General features: G+C 51.2%; 1 protein-coding gene across 1 annotated transcript; it reads left to right on the forward strand.

Moving 5' to 3' along the window:
• Window positions 1-4,993: 4,993 nt before the first annotated feature.
• CPXM1 (carboxypeptidase X, M14 family member 1) lies at window positions 4,994-13,284 on the forward strand. The gene is made up of 14 exons (XM_002830111.5): window positions 4,994-5,241; window positions 6,790-6,951; window positions 7,140-7,249; window positions 7,386-7,525; window positions 7,619-7,709; window positions 8,335-8,485; window positions 8,583-8,671; window positions 9,018-9,141; window positions 9,225-9,421; window positions 9,507-9,686; window positions 9,772-10,069; window positions 10,252-10,391; window positions 11,018-11,120; window positions 11,226-13,284. The coding sequence occupies exons 1-14, from the start codon at window positions 5,070-5,072 to the stop codon at window positions 11,465-11,467; spliced, it is 2,199 nt and encodes a 732-aa protein (XP_002830157.1). The 5' UTR covers window positions 4,994-5,069; the 3' UTR covers window positions 11,468-13,284.
• The last annotated feature ends 5,719 nt before the right edge of the window (window positions 13,285-19,003 follow it).

Raw genomic sequence — 19,003 nt, forward strand, 5'->3', positions numbered from 1 at the left:
ATTTGCGCAGGGTCCCGCTTACGCCAGAGGATTGCGGGCCACTTCTGGGCATCGCTTCTCGTGGGGATGGGAGCATCTCCCTGGAGAGCCCTTTGCAAAGGCCAAGCGCTGGCCAAAGGCACACCGCTGGACGCGTTTCCTTCCTTCTGGAGAGATGACCAGGAATGCAGGATCCAAAGGGGTCTTGGAGGGAGGACGAGAAGGGCATCTCCGGATCTGGGCAGACCCAGGGCTGCCGGCTCCCCGAGGAGAATACGGGTCAGGGGCGAGGAGCTGGAGGGGAGGTCAGGGCGCGCGTCAAGCCTTGGCTCCTCCACCCCAGCCCCAGCCCGCGGGCTATCGCTCAGGCTTCTCTTTCAGGGTTATGTAACCCCAGGACGGGACGTGGCAGCCGGGTGAGTGAGCGAAGGAGTAGGGGAGGGAAGGGAAAGGAGAGGAGGGGCGGGGCCGGGGTTGGTGATGGTGGTGGTGGGAAGCGCCGCCGTGCCGCCTCTTCTTGGGCTCCTTGGGTTGTCTTTCTGGAGGATTCCGGGACCAGCCCTCTCCCCAGGCTCCAGGTCCCTCCCTAGCCCCCCGCCGCCTCATTTTCCCTTCACTCTTTTTCCCCTTCTGTCCCACCCGCCCTGCCAGGGGGCCTCTGGCTCTGGATAGCTTTTCCTCTCCGGTTGTAGTTTCCTTCCCAAAGTTCTCAGCTTTGCTACTTCGCCCAAGTCAGCCGCACTGAGCCTCAGCTTACCAGTTTGTAAAATGAAGTTCGATTCAGCGGCCACGTGTAAAACTCCTGGCATAGTGCACGGTACAAAGTAGATGTCTGCTGCGGGCTAAGGGCCTCGAGGAGCTAAGTGAAATGCTGTGTGCCAGGTAGGGTGTCAGAGCCCCGGGGGCTGCAGCCACGAATGGTTAGCTCCCGGGTGGTAAAAGAATTTATCGATAGCAGTATAGGTTTGAAAAGTTTTATTAGATAGAAAGAACTCCACAGCAGAGCACAGCCGGGCTCTTCAGCAAGAGAGGCCTGAGCTCACTTGCAGGGAACTGAAGGGTAATTTTGACCACATTAGTTATGTAGGCCATAGTAAATGATTACATTTGTAGACATTTTGGTACCTTGATGACAGCAAAGGTTGCACAATGGGTTCCAACATGCGTGCATTCTGGAGATGTATTGAAATTCTAGGGAAAGAAGCCTAGTACCAGATGTGGCTTTAAATAATAGGAAAGTATAATTCTGAGTTCCTCAGATAAGGGGCTTTGCCTCCTGATGGTCTGCTTGACGGCCACCAGGTGATCCTTGCTCTCCTCATTTTCCCCCGGTTAATATTTTGTGCAAATCTTTGACCCTTTGTATTTCTCCATGCTCATGTCTACTTGTCTGTTAGGATCCCAAGAAAGGGAAAATGGCACAGTGAAGAGGGGTGTCCAGTCTGTCTGGCTACTTCCTGCTGAAAAGGGGCGTTGAAAGGATTAGTTGCATTTTTCCCTTTCTTGCTTTCTGTCATGAAGAGAATGAAGGGTCATGAAAAACTTGTTCATGGAGGGAAGACCAGATTCCATCAAGAGGCCCCGTGAAAATAGAAGTTGCTGTTGCAGGCTGGTATTGGGATTGCATTGTCATCTGTAAGTGGAATCATTGTAAGCTGGAAGATATAAGCATTAAAAGGCAGGAATTACAGGCATGCACCTCCATGCCCACAGATTTTTGTGTTTTTAGTAGAGACAGGGTCTCACCATGTTGGCCAGGCTGGTCTCCAACTCCTGACCTCAGGTGATCCGCCCGCCTCACCTTGGTCTCCCAAAGTACTAGGATTACAGGTGTGAGCCACCACGCCTGGCCCCTGGGGTTTCAATTTGTGTATTTATGCATGGCCTCCACCAATCTAGCTTGGAAAAGGGCAGGGCTTTCAGATAGTTTCATACATACAAAATTATTATTTCTTTTTATTTTATTTTATTTGAGATGGAGTTTCGCTCTTGTTGCCCAGGCTGGAGTGCAGTGGCACAATCTCAACTCACCACAACTTCCGCCTCCCAGGTTCAAACGATTCTCCTGCCTCAGCCTCCGGAGTAACTGGGATTACAGGCATGCACCACCACGCCCAGCTAATTTTGTATTTTTAGTAGAGACGGGGTTTCTACAAAAACACCCCGTTGGCTAGGCTGGTCTCAAACTCCTGACCTCAGGTGACCCACTCACCTCAGCCTCCCAAAGTGCTGGGATTACAGGTGTGAGCCACCACGCCCAGCTATTATTTCCTATAATTTAGAAAAATTAACAGGTTTTATTATATATTTTTCATTCCTTCCAACGGAGAAGTTACCATATGATCCTGTCTGCCCCTACCTCTGTTTGGGCCAGAATTGGTGGCCTGGTATTGCCAATAGGTTCTATGCTGGGGACAGCTTCTGCCCAGCTCTGTTATTAGGATTCGGAGCATGAGCTTCAACTGCCCATGCTAAAGACCACATGTGTGATTTTTTTGTGTGTGGGAACAGCAGGTAGTTAATACCACAAATACATCTTGCCAGGTTAAATCAAAGGCAACAGTTAAAGTCTGAAATTCTTGAATGAACTTAGAGGGATCCTGACTAAATGAACCCAACTTGGATTGAATTTGCAAAAGATCAGACATGATCAGAAAAGGGATATGAACTCGGCTTGTTCCCAAATCTTCATTAGCCACCTTGGGGAGAGGCAAAATATTTTGGGGATTTTTCTGAGGACTCTGTACTACTAGCATGTGTGACTCCCCTGAGAGTATGTGAAGGGGAGAAAGTATTTGGGTGTGTGGGTGGGAGATTGACTAGGGAATGGAGCAGATGGAGAGGGTGTAGGTGAAGAGTGAGCAGGTTGAGGAGGGTGTAATAGGCAAAAGGAAGGATCATCTAAGACATCAGAATTGGGGAGGGAGGAAGTTCCTCGGAAGCATACATGACAATTTGTCTGTAATTTTGGGTTTGGGTTTGGGGATAAAGCAAAAAAGACCTGAACATATGGGACTTCCGAATCCTTTCCAAGGTTCCAGCAAAAAATCAGTTAAGTTGTAAAATAACATTGCAATCCCAGTTTCATTAATTGGCCAAATTGTTTGATTAGGGAGTTTGTATTGAACCCAAGCAATATTACAAAAAAAGTATATGCTTTTTAAAATTTTATTTATTTTTTATTTTTATTTTTTGAGACAGAGTCTTGCTTTGTCGCCCAGGCTGGAGTGCTGTGGCGCCATCTTGGCTCACTGCAACCTCTGCCTCCTAGGTTCAAGTGAGTCTCTTGCTTCGGCCTCTGGAGTAGCTGGAATTACAGGCGCGCATCACCACGCCCAGCTAACTTTCGTAATTTTTTTTTTTTTTTTTTTGAGACTTTGTTTCACCCTTTCGCCCAGACTGGAGTGAAGTGGCGCCATCTTGGCCCACTGCAACCTCGGTCCCCGGGTTCAAGCGATTCTCCCACCTCAGCCTCCCTAGTAGCTGGGATTATATGTGCCCGCCACATATAATTAGCCCGCTGGCTAATTTTTTTTTTTTTTTTTTTTTGTATTTTTAGTAGAGACAGGGTTTCGCCATGTTGGCCAGGCTGATCTCGAACTCCTGACCTCAGGTGATCCACCCACCTCGGCCTCCCAAAGTGCTAGGATTACAGGTGTGAGTCACTGTGCCTGGCCAATTTTTGTATTTTCAGTAGAGTCGGGGTCTTTAACTCCGGACCTCAGGTGCTCTGCCTGCCTTGGCCTCCCAGAGTGCTGGGGTTACAGGTATAAGCCATTGTGCTCAGCCTTATATACTTATTTTTAAGAGTTTGTGGGTCTAAATGAGACCAATGGGACCATTTTTAAGGGGGCAATCCAAGGGCGAGTTGGATGGAACTGAATGAATTGAACCGAAGTTGGGTTTAGACAAGGAACTACAAGATCCCTGAGGCATCCCTGTGTAGAACTGAGATCCACCGCTTCCAGGACAAGGCTTATGGAGTGTTAAAATGAAAGCGCCCTGCCACTCTGATGGGCAATAGCTCTTTTGTCTTGGCCTTGGGGTAATACTGGGGGATGGCGCTTGGCCAGAAACTGCCAGTTGCCAACGAGAACTCAAGCTGGTTCACTGGCAGTCCGAAAACAGAAAAGAGCCCTGGCCAGTCCCTCACCCCTAAGGGCAAGGACAGCCAGGTATCCCTTCTCTAGGGCTTCAGGATCCCACAAAAGAGCTGCCTCCACCGGGACCGTCAGTTCCCCAAAGAGTAAAGAACCAGACCGTAGAAGGAAGCAGAGAGAAAAAGGAAGAAGGAAATCCCAGTGAAGTCCCCGTGTGGGCCACCAAGATGCCAGGCGAGGTGTTAGAGCTCCGGAACCGGGAAGTGGTTGGCGCCCGGGTGGTAAAAGAACTTATTAACAACAGTATAGGTCTGAAAAGGAAAGTTTTATTAGATGGAAAGGACGCTGCAGCAGAGCGCAGTAGGCGCTTCAGCAAGAGAGGACTGAGCTCCCTGCGGGGAACTCCAGGGTAATTTGGACCACATTCGTCACTTAGGTCATGGTAAATGGTTACATTTGTCGATATTTTGGTGCCTTGATGTCAGCAAAGTTTGCACAATGGGTCTTAACGTGCACGCATTCCGGAAATGTACAGAAATTCTAGTTACTTATAAATTCTTGGGAAGGAAGCTTGGTACCAGATGTGGCTTTAGACAATAGGGAAGTGTCATTCTGAATTCCTCAGATAAGGGGCTTTGCCTCCTGTTGGTCGACTTGATGGCCACCAGGTGATCTTTGGTCTCTTCAGTGTGGCTTTGTAGACTATAAAGGCGCAGCTCGCCAGTGAGGCGGGTTAGCCCAAGACGGTGGAGAGGAAGGGCAGAGTCGGCGGTCCCGAGACCTGGGGCGGCCCCTTGGAGGTCAGTCCCGCTCGCTCCTCCCGGCCCTCTCCTCCTCTCCGAGGTCCGAGGCGGGCAGCGGGCTGTGGGCGGGCAGGAGGCTGCGGAGGGGCGGGGGGCAGGAAGGGGCGGGGGGCTCGGCGCACTCGGCAGGAAGAGACCGACCCACCACCCGCCGCAGCCCGCGCGCCCTTGGCACTGAATCCCCGCCATGTGGGGGCTCCTGCTCGCCCTGGCCGCCTTCGCGCCGGCCGTCGGCCCGGCTCTGGGGGCGCCCAGGAACTCGGTGCTGGGCCTCGCGCAGCCGGGGACCACCAAGGTCCCAGGCTCGATCCCGGCCCCGCATAGCAGCCCGGCACAGCCGCCGGCGGAGACAGCTAACGGTGAGTTCCCCGACCGACGGTCCGCTCCCCCGCAAGCCGACTGCCCGGCTCCCCCGCCCCGGGGGGGCGACCCCTCCCTATCACACGCGGGCACACGCACACTCACACCCACGCACACTCACACTCATGCACACTCACCCCACACGCACACTCGCACTCACGCGCACACACGCGCGCGCACTCACACACATTCACACACGCACACTTGCACTCACACGCGCGCGCATTCACACTCATGCACATTCACACACGCACACTCACGCGCACGCGCACACACACTCACAGTGCACACACACTCACAGTGCACACACACTCTCTCACACTCACAGTGCACACACACATATACACACTCACACTCCCTCAACTCCCTACTGGGAGCAATGGCTGCTGACTCGGCAGCCCCGGTTCCCTGCCAGACCTAGTCAGCAGTCCCAGGACAGGCGCCAGTGGGATGCTGCCTCTTCCAAGCCCCAAACCTTCCCTTTTCACCAAAGACGAAACATGCCAGAACTGGCAAGAGGGGAGACAGAGGGGCAAAAGCTCTCAAGGTGCAGAGCAAGACTGCGTAGGAGAGAGTTTGAAGGCGAGGGCTGGAGAGAAAGAACAAAAGGAAAGAAGGGAGAGCCCCTCGCTGAGGCTGCCGGGAGGATGGGGCAGAGCGGGAGAGGAAGGCAGCCTGACCTCCCAGCTTTCCAGATGTGGAATAGGAGAGGAAGAGCACAAGCGGATGGCACTCAGGGGCTTCTAGAGGAGGCAAGTGGAAGAGGGTCTTGAAGGGTGATGTCCCCGAGTCAGGAGAGTCTGGAGAGAGAGAGAGAGGGCTGCCAAGAAGGAAGCGGCGGGCAAAGGCACAGGGGCACCAGATGCGGAAATGGGCAGCCTGTTCTGGAGGCGGCTGTGGAGCTTCGATGGGTACCCCCAGCACCTGCCCTCTGCAGAGCCTTGTGCTGAAGGGCGGGCGGGCGGGCGGGCAGGCGGGCAGGCCCAGCCCTGAAAGCCTCGACATCCAAGCAGACATGGATTCCAGGACAGGCCATCTGAGCCCAGAGGGCAGACACAACAATGGAAGTGGCACAGGGGTTTTGGGGCATGATGCTGAGTCTGGAGCTAAGAAAGCCTCCTTGGAAAGGCTTCTGGGCTGAGATGCAAAGGAAGAATGGGAATTAAGTGAAAAAATCAGAGGCAAGGGGTAGCATTACAGGGGAGGGTATAGCTAGTGCAGAGGCCTGGAGGTAAAGTGCCAGACTCAGCTCTTTGGAGCAACCAAACAGTTTCTAGAGGCTGGGTGCAGCTCTCCATTGGATTAGAGGTTCAGAGGGGAGGCTGGCCAAGCATGTAGTCACATCAGGGAGGAGAAGGAGGAGCCAAGGAAGTGGCTGGAGAGGCAGGTTGGGGTCAGATTGCAGGCCTTTGATGTCCTGCGAAGGCTGTTAGATCCTGGCGGTGTGGACTGCTGTGGGCTCGCATGTCTTCTTGGGCTGGCAGACTTTTCCATCTGGGGTTTCACCATTCTTCCTTTCCCCCATGCTGTGCCTCTCGGACCCCAAGGGACCTCAGCACAGCATGTCCGGATCCGAGTCATCAAGAAGAAAAAGGTCATTATGAAGAAGCGGAAGAAGCTAACTCGCCCCACCCCCCTGGTGACTGCCAGGCCCCTTGTGACCCCCACTCCAGCAGCCACCCTCAACCCCGCTGAGAAACAAGAAACAGGTACTTCCTCTCCAGGGGCCCAGCCCAGACTTGCAGCCCCTGGGGCACTTTACCAACACAGTTCTTGGCCTCATGGGCACCGGCATGCCCCTTGCTTGCCTAGCACAGGAGCAAGCTTAGGCTCAGCTTCCCACCTGCCCTGACTACCCTCCCTCTGGTCCTGTCTCACTGCTCTATGCCCGCCCCAGGCTGTCCTCCTTTGGGTCTGGAGTCCCTGCGAGTTTCAGATAGCCGGCTTGAGGCATCCAGCAGCCAGTCCTTTGGTCTTGGACCACACCGAGGACGGCTCAACATTCAGGTCAGTAATCCTGGCTCACAGCCATGGTCTCAGGGTAGGGAAGGCAGCCCCTGGGAGCTTCTCTCCTGCCTCCTCTCTGTCCTGGCCTGCCCCACTCTGTCCACCTGGGCCTGACCACCATGTCCTGTGTCTGCAGTCAGGCCTGGAGGACGGCGATCTATATGATGGAGCCTGGTGTGCTGAGGAGCAGGACACTGATCCGTGGTTTCAGGTGGATGCTGGGCACCCCACCCGCTTCTCGGGTGTTATCACACAGGGCAGAAACTCTGTCTGGAGGTGAGGCAGACTAACCCTAGGTCAGGAGGTCACAGAAGGACTAGGGTGGGACTCCTGGGGGCACTGATGATCTGTCTTCACCTCTCCTGCCAGGTATGACTGGGTCACATCATACAAGGTCCAGTTCAGCAATGACAGTCGGACCTGGTGGGGAAGTAGGAAGCACAGCAGTGGGATGGACGCAGTGAGTGGTCCCACTGTGGCTGGGCCCTCCATGCTGGGAGTTGGGCACCCAGTCCAGGCTAGGCTGAGGCTCCTCTGAGGACAAGGAATAGATGCCAGCTTAGACTTCCCAGGGGGGTGGGGCTTGTTGTCAGGAGGGTGGCACACGGCAGGCACCATTGGGAGCCAGCTGCTTTGGGACATGCCCACATCCTCCCCAGATAATGCCACCATAGGGTGGGTGCTGCTTCACAGTACAGCTTGCTCCTGGCATGCCCCTTCTAGCCCGGGGCCTCTGGTCCACATCGCTTCTTGCCTCCTCGTGGTTCTGACTTCCGCGTCTCATGGACCTCTTTTTACACCAGGCTACAATGTGGAGTCCTGGCCAGCTCTAGGATTGGCTTCCCCTGAGTCATGTGGCCAAACTGGTCTAAAGAACTGTGTCCAACCCAGAGAGCAAGGCTGCCTGGGGCTGCCCGTTGGCAGGGGCTGTGGGCCGGGGTCTGTGTTTGATGCACAGTACAGGTCTCTAGCTGAGCCCACTAGGGTGGGGAGACAGTGAGCTTGGAGGCCTGAGCTCCTTCCCTGGGTCCTGGGCCAGGCTTCTGGGGTTTGAGCAGCCACAACAGAGAACTTGCTGCCCCCAGGTATTTCCTGCCAATTCAGACCCAGAAACTCCAGTGCTGAACCTCCTGCCAGAGCCCCAGGTGGCCCGCTTTATTCGCCTGCTGCCCCAGACCTGGCTCCAGGGAGGTGCGCCTTGCCTCCGGGCAGAGATCCTGGCCTGCCCAGTCTCAGGTGGGCAGTCAGGCCAGGGCTGGTTGGGCAGGGCCTGGATGCAGGGTGCATCCTTCACTGTGGACATACCCTTTACTATAAACTCAACCTCCACCAGACCCCAATGACCTATTCCTTGAGGCCCCTGCGTCGGGATCCTCTGACCCTCTAGACTTTCGGCATCACAATTACAAGGCCATGAGGAAGGTCAGATATAATCCCTATGACCCAGGAAGGAGGGCCACCCATCTCAGGTCCCCTCCCCACCGGGGCACAACCTGCTGTGACTGCGCTTGTATGCCCCTGCCGCCTCCTGATGTCTCAGCCTTCTCTCCTGTGGACCCCTAAGCTCCATCCCACTTTCCCTTATTATGGCGCCACCCCCAGCCTGCCCCTTCCTCCCGGCTCTGCTGCCGCTCCCTTCCTGTACCATGATGGGATGCCCCCTCTGTGTGGGCCATCGCTGACTTTTTAAGTCTTTCCATGGCACATGTGATCTGCCCCTGGGTGGACCCCTCCTATGCCTCATGCCATGCTACACTCTGCCCGCCAGCTGATGAAGCAGGTACAAGAGCAATGCCCCAACATCACCCGCATCTACAGCATTGGGAAGAGCTACCATGGCCTGAAGCTGTATGTGATGGAAATGTCGGACCAGCCTGGGGAGCATGAGCTGGGTACTGGCAAGGGGAGTGGGGAGAGGTAGGCACAGGGCAGGGCCCCAGGCATGAGCCCGCTGCAAGCCCCCATGTGTCCCCAGGGGAGCCTGAGGTGCGCTATGTGGCTGGCATGCATGGGAATGAGGCCCTGGGGCGGGAGTTGCTTCTGCTCCTGATGCAGTTCCTGTGCCATGAGTTCCTGCGAGGGAACCCACGGGTGACCCGGCTGCTCACTGAGATGCGCATTCATCTGCTGCCCTCCATGAACCCTGATGGCTATGAGATCGCCTACCACCGGGTAGGCCACCCAGCATGAGGGCCACTCTGTCCTTCTGCCCTGGTGGCTGGACCTGCTCGACTTGAACAAGACCCTTGCCTGGCAGGGTTCAGAGCTGGTGGGCTGGGCTGAGGGCCGCTGGAACAACCAGAGCATCGACCTTAACCATAATTTTGCTGACCTCAACACACCACTGTGGGAAGCACAGGATGATGGGAAGGTGCCCCACATCGTCCCCAACCATCACCTGCCATTGCCCACTTACTACACCCTGCCCAATGCCACCGTGAGTATTCTGAAGGTGGCAACGGAGGGCTGTGGGGGGCGGACCTTGTCTCTGTCTCCTGCCCCTCCTGACCTGCCCCATCCAGGTGGCTCCTGAAACGCGGGCAGTAATCAAGTGGATGAAGCGGATCCCCTTTGTGCTAAGTGCCAACCTCCACGGGGGTGAGCTCGTGGTGTCCTACCCATTCGACATGACTCGCACCCCGTGGGCTGCTCGCGAGCTCACGCCCACACCAGACGATGCTGTGTTTCGCTGGCTCAGCACTGTCTATGCTGGCAGTAATCTGGCCATGCAGGACACCAGCCGCCGACCCTGCCACAGCCAGGACTTCTCCGTGCACGGCAACATCATCAACGGGGCTGACTGGCACACAGTCCCCGGGAGTATGTGCCTGAGGGTGGAGTTAGCCCTGGCCCCGTAACTCCTGCCCTGATAAGACAGCCTGCGGTTGCGTACAGTGCTGGCATCTGTTCCCACCCTGAAGTGTCCCTCAGAGAAGGGAGGGTAGCGGGAGGATGGGACTGCATCCTGCCTGCTTAGGCACCAGTGTCTGTGGTACCCTTAGGCATGAATGACTTCAGCTACCTACACACCAACTGCTTTGAGATCACTGTGGAACTGTCCTGTGACAAGTTCCCTCATGAGAATGAATTGCCCCAGGAGTGGGAGAACAACAAAGACGCCCTCCTCACCTACCTGGAGCAGGTCAGATCTGCGTCCCGGCCCTCAGCCTGCCTGAATCACTCCTGCTGTCCATTTAGGCTACAGCTCCTACCAGGGGTTCTTCTAAGGTTCAGCTGAGCATTCAGACTCACAAGATGCCATGGGCCATGCTTGGTATCAGATTGTCTTGGAAGCACACAGGACAGGAAGTGCAGTTTGCTGGCAGCGTGGCATCGTGTTAGAGCCGGTGAGAGGAGCCTCCACTGCAGTCTAGTTGGTGGTCCATGGCGCTGCCCCAGAGCTATCCTCAGGAGACTCACGTGAGGCAGGTGCAGGAGCTGTCCTGGCATAGAAGCTTCATGTTCCATGGAGCTCATAACCCTTGTAATGGCTCCATAAGCAGAGCTTCCGAAGGGTCTACCAAAGACAAGCCCAATAACCTGGGAAAGCTCAAGGATAGATAAGCCTTCCTACCAGGTATTTATCGTTTTCTTAGTCCAGATGTGATTTATCAATCAATATTTCTTTTTAGTTTTTCCAGAAGTAGTGTCACCTAGGAACACAGTAGACCTACCACTTTGATCAGATTTGCAGGGCAACAGAGCCAGCAAGTTACCTAAACGGCACGTTATCCTGCAGAAGGGTTCTGATAACCTCTTCCCACACAGGTGCGCATGGGCATTGCAGGAGTGGTGCGGGACAAGGACACGGAGCTTGGGATTGCTGATGCTGTCATTGCCGTGGATGGGATTAACCATGACGTGACCACGGGTGTGTTTGACGGGGAGGGCAAGGGAAGGGGCTGGAGGGCTGGAGGCTCAGGAAGAAGCAGAGGATCATTGATTGGGTCCTGATCGTGCCCTTCACTCTCCTCAGCGTGGGGCGGGGATTATTGGCGTCTGCTGACCCCAGGGGACTACATGGTGACTGCCAGTGCCGAGGGCTACCATTCAGTGACACGGAACTGTCGGGTCACCTTTGAAGAGGGCCCCTTCCCCTGCAATTTTGTGCTCACCAAGACTCCCAAACAGAGACTGCGCGAGCTGCTGGCAGCTGGGGCCAAGGTGCCCCCGGACCTTCGCAGGCGCCTGGAGCGGCTAAGGGGACAGAAGGATTGATACGGGCGGTTTAAGAGCCCTAGGGCAGGCTGGACCTGTCAAGACGGGAAGGGGAAAAGTAGAGAGGGAGGGACAAAGTGAGGAAAAGGTGCTCATTAAAGCTACCGGGCACCTTAGCTCATCTTCGTGTTGTCTCTGTGCCCCAGGTCCTCCCCCTGGGGCGGGCCTCAGCCTCCCCCTCAGTTGCTATTCTGCACACTTGCACACTCTCATCAGTTGGCTTCTGGACACATTTTGTGAAAAGAGGATCCCACCTGGGCTCTTCTTGAACCAAGGGCCTGGCAGAGCAACTCATTTCTGCTGATCAGCTTCTGCTACAGGTACCATTACACCGCTGCCAGGCATTCTGTAAGCGCCTGCTTATTGCCAGGCGTGCAAGGAATCAGGATCAGCAGTGCCTGCACTCAAACTCCTGGGGCTCCTAGTCAAGGGAAAGGACAGTTCAGTACATTGTGAGGCATGCTAGGGTGGAGGCCAGGTGCCGTGAGAGTGCAGGGGAGCTGCACACGTGAAATACAGCACTGCACATCAACAGGACTGGGGCAGTCAAGGATGCAATAGAGGTAGTGGCTCTAGAAGTTCAGACGGGAGGTGGGCAGGGTGTGGAGTATGGACAGGGATGGCTCCAAGGAGGAGGGTCAGCCAAAGGTGGGTCAGCTGAGAACATTTGAATTTGCTTCAGCCATTCTCAGAGTATTGGTAACTGATAGGCTTTGCTGAGTTTCTGTCAGACTGAAGGGGAAGTTGTGTATCAGTCTGTGTCTTGCCAGGTAAACAACCCATTCTAGGCATTTAAAGTGGAGGGAAATTTAATGCTGGAAATTGGATAGGAAGGTGTTGGAAGAGCTGGATGAGGCCGGGTGTGGTGGCTCACGCCTGTAATCTCAGCACTTTGGGAGGCTGAGGTGGGAGGATTGCTTGAGCTCAGGAGTTTGAGACCAGCCTGGATAACATAGCAAGACCCCGCCTCTACAAAAATAAGAAGAAACATAGCCAGGTGTAGTGGCGCATGGCTGAGGGAGGCAGAGGTGGGAGGATCGCTGGAGCCTGGGAGGTGGAGGCTGCAGAGGCAGCAGTGAGCCATGATGGCGCCACTGTACTCCAACCTGGATGGCCATAACAAAAATAAACAAAAAAGAGCTGGATGAAGAAAAGGAAGGGAATTTTACCCAGAAATCAGGATAGCACCCTTGGTCTGGTGCTTATAACCTGTATTTGCTGATGGTGCTGGAGGCTCGTAATCACTTGTGACTACTTGCAACCACAAGCAATCACCTGCCATGGCTAGAGCCAGAAACAGGATCGTTTCTCATTTCCTCCCACTTTCTAGTGCCTGATCTATGAAGGCCACTGGCAAAATCTAACAGTAACTCAGCTGGCAAGGAAGCCTACAAAATGTAGTCTCCCAACCCCCTTGTCATTCAGAGTAGAGCTTCCAAGGACAGGAATGGGGCAAATACTAATAGGCAAAATCTGGCATAAAGACACCATGCAGACTTTTGCCATGTAAGTTCTGCCTACTACTTGGCTCTTGCACTGTTTCTTGAGATGTCTCTGTGTCTCCCACACATCGTCAATATCCATTAATCACCATGAAGGATCTAGTGCCAAATTTCCCTGCACCTTTTTTCCTCACCTCCACTTATATAGCGTCATTTTTCAAAAACAGATTTTTAATTCATTGAAGCTTATCGTATATAATGCAAAGTGCATGTAAGTTCACAGCCATATAAATGTACACAGACAGAGCACACTCAGGCACCCATAACCCAGGTTTAAAAAACCCCAATACTACCAGCACTCCAAAATTCTCCCTTTGTGTACCCTTCCAGTCAATACCCCTGTCTGTCAAGGGTAACCACTATCCTCACATCTAACATCATAGTTTAACTTTGCCTGCTTTTTTGTCTAGGATTTCTTGTTATTGTACTCTTGAGTTTGTTCTACGGTTTCTTGGATTCTATTTTGGTTTCATTGGATATAAGAGTTCTTAGGTGTAGATGATAGAATCCACTCTAAATAGCACTCTGAATAAGCAGAAAGGGATTGATTAAAGGGTCTTAGGAAGCTCACACACTCTCCAGGAGGGCTGGAAACCGGACTTGGATGCTCCATAACCAGAAACGTTACAGTCAGTGTCAACAAAGGCAAGAGGGAATCCCCAACCATGTATGTCATGGGAATATTCCTAGAGAAATAATCACTTTCACCATTGCTTTATATTTGGCAACTAAGATACTGGGGACTAGATGCCAGAACATTTCATATTTGTACCAAAGAAACCATACAGCTCCACTACCATGACTGCCAGAAAATCTGATCTCCCCGAATGTGGTTGCCACCTCCTTTTGCCCATTCTTAGCTCCAAGTTTAGGGCCAGTGCATCTGTTTGACAGGACTTAGGTTACAGGAGGAATGCCAGATAGAAAAGAAGCTGGGATATTTAGCTTTTAGCTTTCCAGCCTTTACGTTATAGGAAGTCAAGCCAAAGAGAGGTTAAAATGAAGTTAAATGGGCCAGTCTCTCTCTATATACCTACCTACCTTCTTTCCTTCCTTCCTTCCTTCTTTCTTTTTCTTTTTCCGAGAGAGTCTAGCTCTGTCATCCAGGCTGGAGTGCACTGGTGCAATCTCAGCTCACTGCAACCTCCGCCTCCCAGGTTCGAGCAATTCTCCTGTCTCAGCCTCCAGAGTAGCTGGGATTACAGGCGTGTGCCACCACGCCCAGCTAGTTTTTGTATTTTTAGTGGATACAGGGTTTCACCATGTTGGCCAGGCTAAACTCCTGACCTCAGGTGATCGGTTCCCCAAAGTGCTGGGATTACAGGCGTGAGCCACCGTGCCTAGCTGGTCAGCCTATATTATCTGAAATATTGTAGAATATCCATGAGTAGGATCACAGTATTGTACAACTTTAGGGAATACTGTTTGTAAAATGAACAGAGAATTTTGTATCGGTCAGTCCGTTACATGTGACACATAATTTTTTAAATGAACTGAGAATTTTACATCAGTAAACTTATTACTCAATTGTCATACAAATAATTTTTTAAGTATGATAAGCATCACATCAAAAATCAAGGAAATGAGGCAGCAGTAAAAAATAGGAGATCTAGACCTACAAAGATTTAATAAATTTGAATCACCAGTTACAGATTATAAAATAACTATGTTCACATTGTGTAAAATAAAAGTCATACAAGATGCCTCCTCAGATTAGAGGAAGAAAAAAAAATTTAAAATGAGCTATTTGGGTCAGGTACTGTGGCTTGCGCCTGTAATTTCAGCACTTTGGGAGGTTGAGGCAGGCAGATCACCTGAGGTCAGGAGTTCGAGACCAGCCTGGCTAACATGGTGAAGCCCTTTCTCTACTAAAAATACAAAAATTAGCCAGGTATGGTGGCAGTTGCCTGTAATCCAAGCTACTCAGGAGGCTGAGGCAGGAGAATTGCTTGAACCCTGGAGGTGGAGTTTGCAGTCAGCCTGGGCGACAGAGTGAGACTCCCGTCTCAAAAAATATATATCTATATTTATATCTATATATCTATATCTATATAACCTAGCAGTTTCTACAAATAAAAATACAACAACCTAAACTAAAAACTGAATGGGTGTGTATAATAGCGGGTTAGACAGTTAAAGAGAGAATTAATGAACTAGAAGTTAGGTCAGAAGACAATATCCTTTCTGAGGAAAGGACAGAGAGAGATAGAGGAAAATGTGGAAAGAGATAGAAAATATTGAAGAGATGTTAAAAGACATGGAAGAAAAACTGGCAAGTGAAGAGAGGAAGAATGGTGAGAGACAGCCTTTTTTTTTTTTTTTTTGAGACAGGGCCTCACTCTCATCCAGAGTGCAGTCATCAAAGCTCACTGCAGCCTCGACCTCCTGGACTCAAGCGATCCTCCCACCTCACCCTCCTGAGTAGCTGGGTCTGCAGGCATGCAACACCATGCCCAGCTAAGTTTTGTATTTTTTTGTAGAGACGGGGTCTCCCTATGTTGTACAGGCTGGTCTCAAACTCCTGGGTTCAAGTGGTCCTCCTGCCTCTGCCTCTCAAAGTGTTGAGATTATGGGCATTAGCCACCACCAAAGTCAAGAGCAATTTTTTATTCTTTATTTTTGAGATGGGGTCTCGCTCTGTCACATAGGATGGAGTGCAGTGGCGTGATCACTGCCCATTGCATGCAGCCTCAACCTCCTGGACTCAAGCGATCCTTCCACCTCAGCCTCCCAAGTAGTTGGGACTGCAGGCATGTACCACCATGCCCAGCTAATTTTTTTGCATTTTTTGTAGAGACAGGGTTTTGCCATGTTTCCCAGGCTAGTCTTGAAATCCTGAGTTCAAGGGATCCTCTCACCTCGGCCTCCCAAAGTGCTGGGGTTACAGGCGTGAGCCACTGTGCCCAGTCCAAGAGCAACTTTTGAAGAGATGCTAACAGAATTTTTCAGAACTGATGAAAGACACCAATTCACAAGTACACGAATCCTGACAAACCCCAAGAAGAATAAATAACCCAATATAATAATGGGCAAAAGATGTGAACATGCGTTTCACAAAAGAAACAGTTCAGCATGACTGAACTGGCATGTGAGCTCCCCAAGTGATGTCCAAGCTCTGGATTCTCCTCATTTACAGCTAAGACATTTCCATGGCCAGAAATCTCCATCTGTTGTTGCTAGTTTTACAGGTGCCCCCAGCCCTCGCTAGCCTTCATAAATATGTAGTGTCATGAAAAAGGGTCCACTCTCCTGGAACTCTTTCAACAGTGAGTTTAGCCCTGCCTGACCTAAGCAAGCTTCCTTTTGGATAAAGGGAATTTGGGGCATCATATACATTTTTTTCAACTCTTTGCCTGGAAGTTTCCTCCAGTAAACCCTTACCTGTGTCAGTACCACATGTCATTAGAGGTATTTGCTCTTGCATTCCATTTGACATGTGTGGTATGAGAAGATGGAGAACACCTCAGCATAATCTAGTAACAATAAAGACACACATGCCCAATTCTTAGATATATAATATATACAGCAGAGAAACTCTTGTACATATATAAAAGATACATGTACATGAATGCTCATAGCAGTTTTGTTTGAAATAGATCCAAATTGGAACAAATCCAAATGTCCACTAAAAATAGAATGAAGAGGCCAGGTGTGGTGGCTCACACCTTTAATCCCAGCACTTCAGGAAGCTGAGGTGGGTGGATTGCTTGAGCTCAGGAGTTCAAGACCAGTGTGGGGAACATGGAAAAATGCTATCTCTACAAAAAATACAAATATTAGCCAGGCATGAAGGCACCTACTTGTGGTCCTAGCTACGTGGGAGGAAGAGCTGGGAGGATCACAAGCCCAGCAGGAGGTTGAGGCTGCAGTGAGCAGTGATCACACCACTGCACTCCAGCCTGGGCGACAGAGTCAGACCCTGTCTCAAAAAAAAAAAAAAAAAAAAAAAAGAAAAGAAGAAAAAAAAAGGGAGAAAAGAATGAAGAATAAAATATGGTACATTTGTGCAACTGAATTATACAAGAATGAAAATAAGTAAACTAGTACACACAACATAGATGATTCTTGCAAAACAATTCTGAGTAAATAAACAAAATACAAAAGGAAAAGAATTATATTTTTTAGTGATGCATGAATGATAAAAAGATAAAGAACAGCTGGGCACAGTGGCTCACATCTGTAATCCCAGCAGGGAGGGAAGCCAAGGCAAGAAGATTACGTGAGCGCAAGAGTTCAAGACCAGCCTGCGCAACACAGCGAGACCTGGTCTCTAAAAAACAAAATTCAAAAATTAGCTGCTCATGGTGGTGTGTGCCTGTGGTTCAAGCTAGTTGAGGGTATGAGGCAGGAGGATCGCTTGTACCCAGGAGGTTGAAGCTGTAGTGAGCAGGAATTGCACCACTGCATCCCAGCCTGGCCAACAGAGTGAGATCCTGTCTCAAAAACAAAGAAACAAACAAAAAAAGATAAAAAAGAGCAAGGACATGATGATGATAAAATTTAGAATTGTGATTGATTCTATGGGGGAGCAGTGAGGCAACATTCAGGGAGAAGAACATAGGGAGCTTCTGGAATGCTCACAATATGCTTTTTCCCTTACCTGGGTGAGAGTACATGGGTGTTCACTTAAAAATATATGTTCACGCTGGGTGTGGTGTCTCACGCCTGTAATACCACCACTTTGGGATGCCGAAGTGAGCAGATCACCTGAGGTCAGGAGTTCGAGACCAACCTAACCAACATGGAGAAACCCCGTCTCTACTAAAAATACAAAAAAAAAATAGCTAGGCTTGGTGGTGGGTGCCTGTAATACCAGCTACTTGGGAGGCTGAGGTACGAGGTTGAACCCGGGAGGCAGAGGTTGCCGTGAGCCGAGATCACGCCATTGCACTCCAGCCTGGGCAACAAGAACAAAACTCCACCTCAAAAAAATAAAAATATATATTCAGCGTTGAGTGAACATACTATGTATTTTTTAAAATTATCAATTTTCGGCCGGGCACGGTGGCTCACACCTGTAATCCCAGCACTTGGGGAGGCCAAGGCAGGCGGATCACAAGGTCAGGAGATTGAAACCATTCTGGCCAACATGGTGAAACCCCGTCTCTACTAAAAATACAAAAATTAGCCAGGTGTGGTGGCATGTGCCTGTAGTCCCAGCTACTCGGGAGGCTGAGGCAGAAGAATTGCTTGAACCCGGGAGGTGGAGGTTGCAGTGAGCTGCCATCATGCCACTGCACTCCAGCCTGGGTGACAGAGCGAGACTCCATCTAAAAAAGAAAAAATTATCAATTTTCATTTATTGGCATTTAAAAAATTTGCGTATGATAAAATTCACCTTTTTGATGCACAGTTCTATGAGTCACATGCATAGATTCTTGTATCGACTACCACCGCCCTCATAGAAACAGACACCAAAGGGCCGGGCACCATGGCTCATGCCTGTAATCCCAGCACTTTGGGAGGCCGAGGCGGGTGGATCATGAGGTCAGGAGATCGAGACCATCCTGGCTAACACGGTGAAACCCCGTCTCTACTAAAAATACAAAAAATTAGCCGGGCATGGTAGCAGGCGCCTGCAGTCCCAGCTACTCGGGAAGCTGAGGCAGGAGAATGGCAAGAACCCTGGTGGAGGAGAAAGGAGTGGGAGGAAATATCCAAAAGAAAGAAAAAGACTGTCAGCTAAGAATTCTAAATCCAGCAAAACATCCTTCACAAATGAAGTAAAGACCGGGCGTGGTGGCTCACCCCTGTAATCCCAGCACTTTGGGAAGTTGAGGTGGGCGGATCACTTGAAATCAGGAGTTCGAAACCAGCCTAGCCAACGTGGTGAAAACCCGTCTCTACTAAAAATACAAAAATTATCTGGGTGTGGTCATGCATGTCTGTAATCCCAGCTACTCAGGAGGCTGAGGCACAAGAATCGCTTGAACCTGGGAGGCGGAGGTTGTGGTGAGCTGATAGGGTGCCACTGCACTCCAGCCTGGGTGACAAAGTAAGACCCTGTCTGAAAATATATACATAAAGAAAAAAA

The sequence above is a fragment of the Pongo abelii genome, chromosome 21 (assembly GCF_028885655.2).
Source record: "Pongo abelii isolate AG06213 chromosome 21, NHGRI_mPonAbe1-v2.0_pri, whole genome shotgun sequence".
Classification (NCBI taxonomy): Eukaryota; Metazoa; Chordata; class Mammalia; order Primates; family Hominidae; genus Pongo; species Pongo abelii.

What these genes read in the sequence shown, in the direction of transcription:
- CPXM1 (XM_002830111.5), top strand. Translation starts at nt 5,070, where the DNA reads ATGTGGGGGCTCCTGCTCGCCCTGGCCGCCTTCGCGCCGGCCGTCGGC. An exon ending in GAGGACGGCTCAACATTCAG is followed by an intron (nt 7,250 to 7,385) that starts GTCAGTAATCCT and finishes CTGTGTCTGCAG; the next exon opens with TCAGGCCTGGAGGACGGCGA. An exon ending in ACAGCAGTGGGATGGACGCA is followed by an intron (nt 7,710 to 8,334) that starts GTGAGTGGTCCC and finishes TGCTGCCCCCAG; the next exon opens with GTATTTCCTGCCAATTCAGA.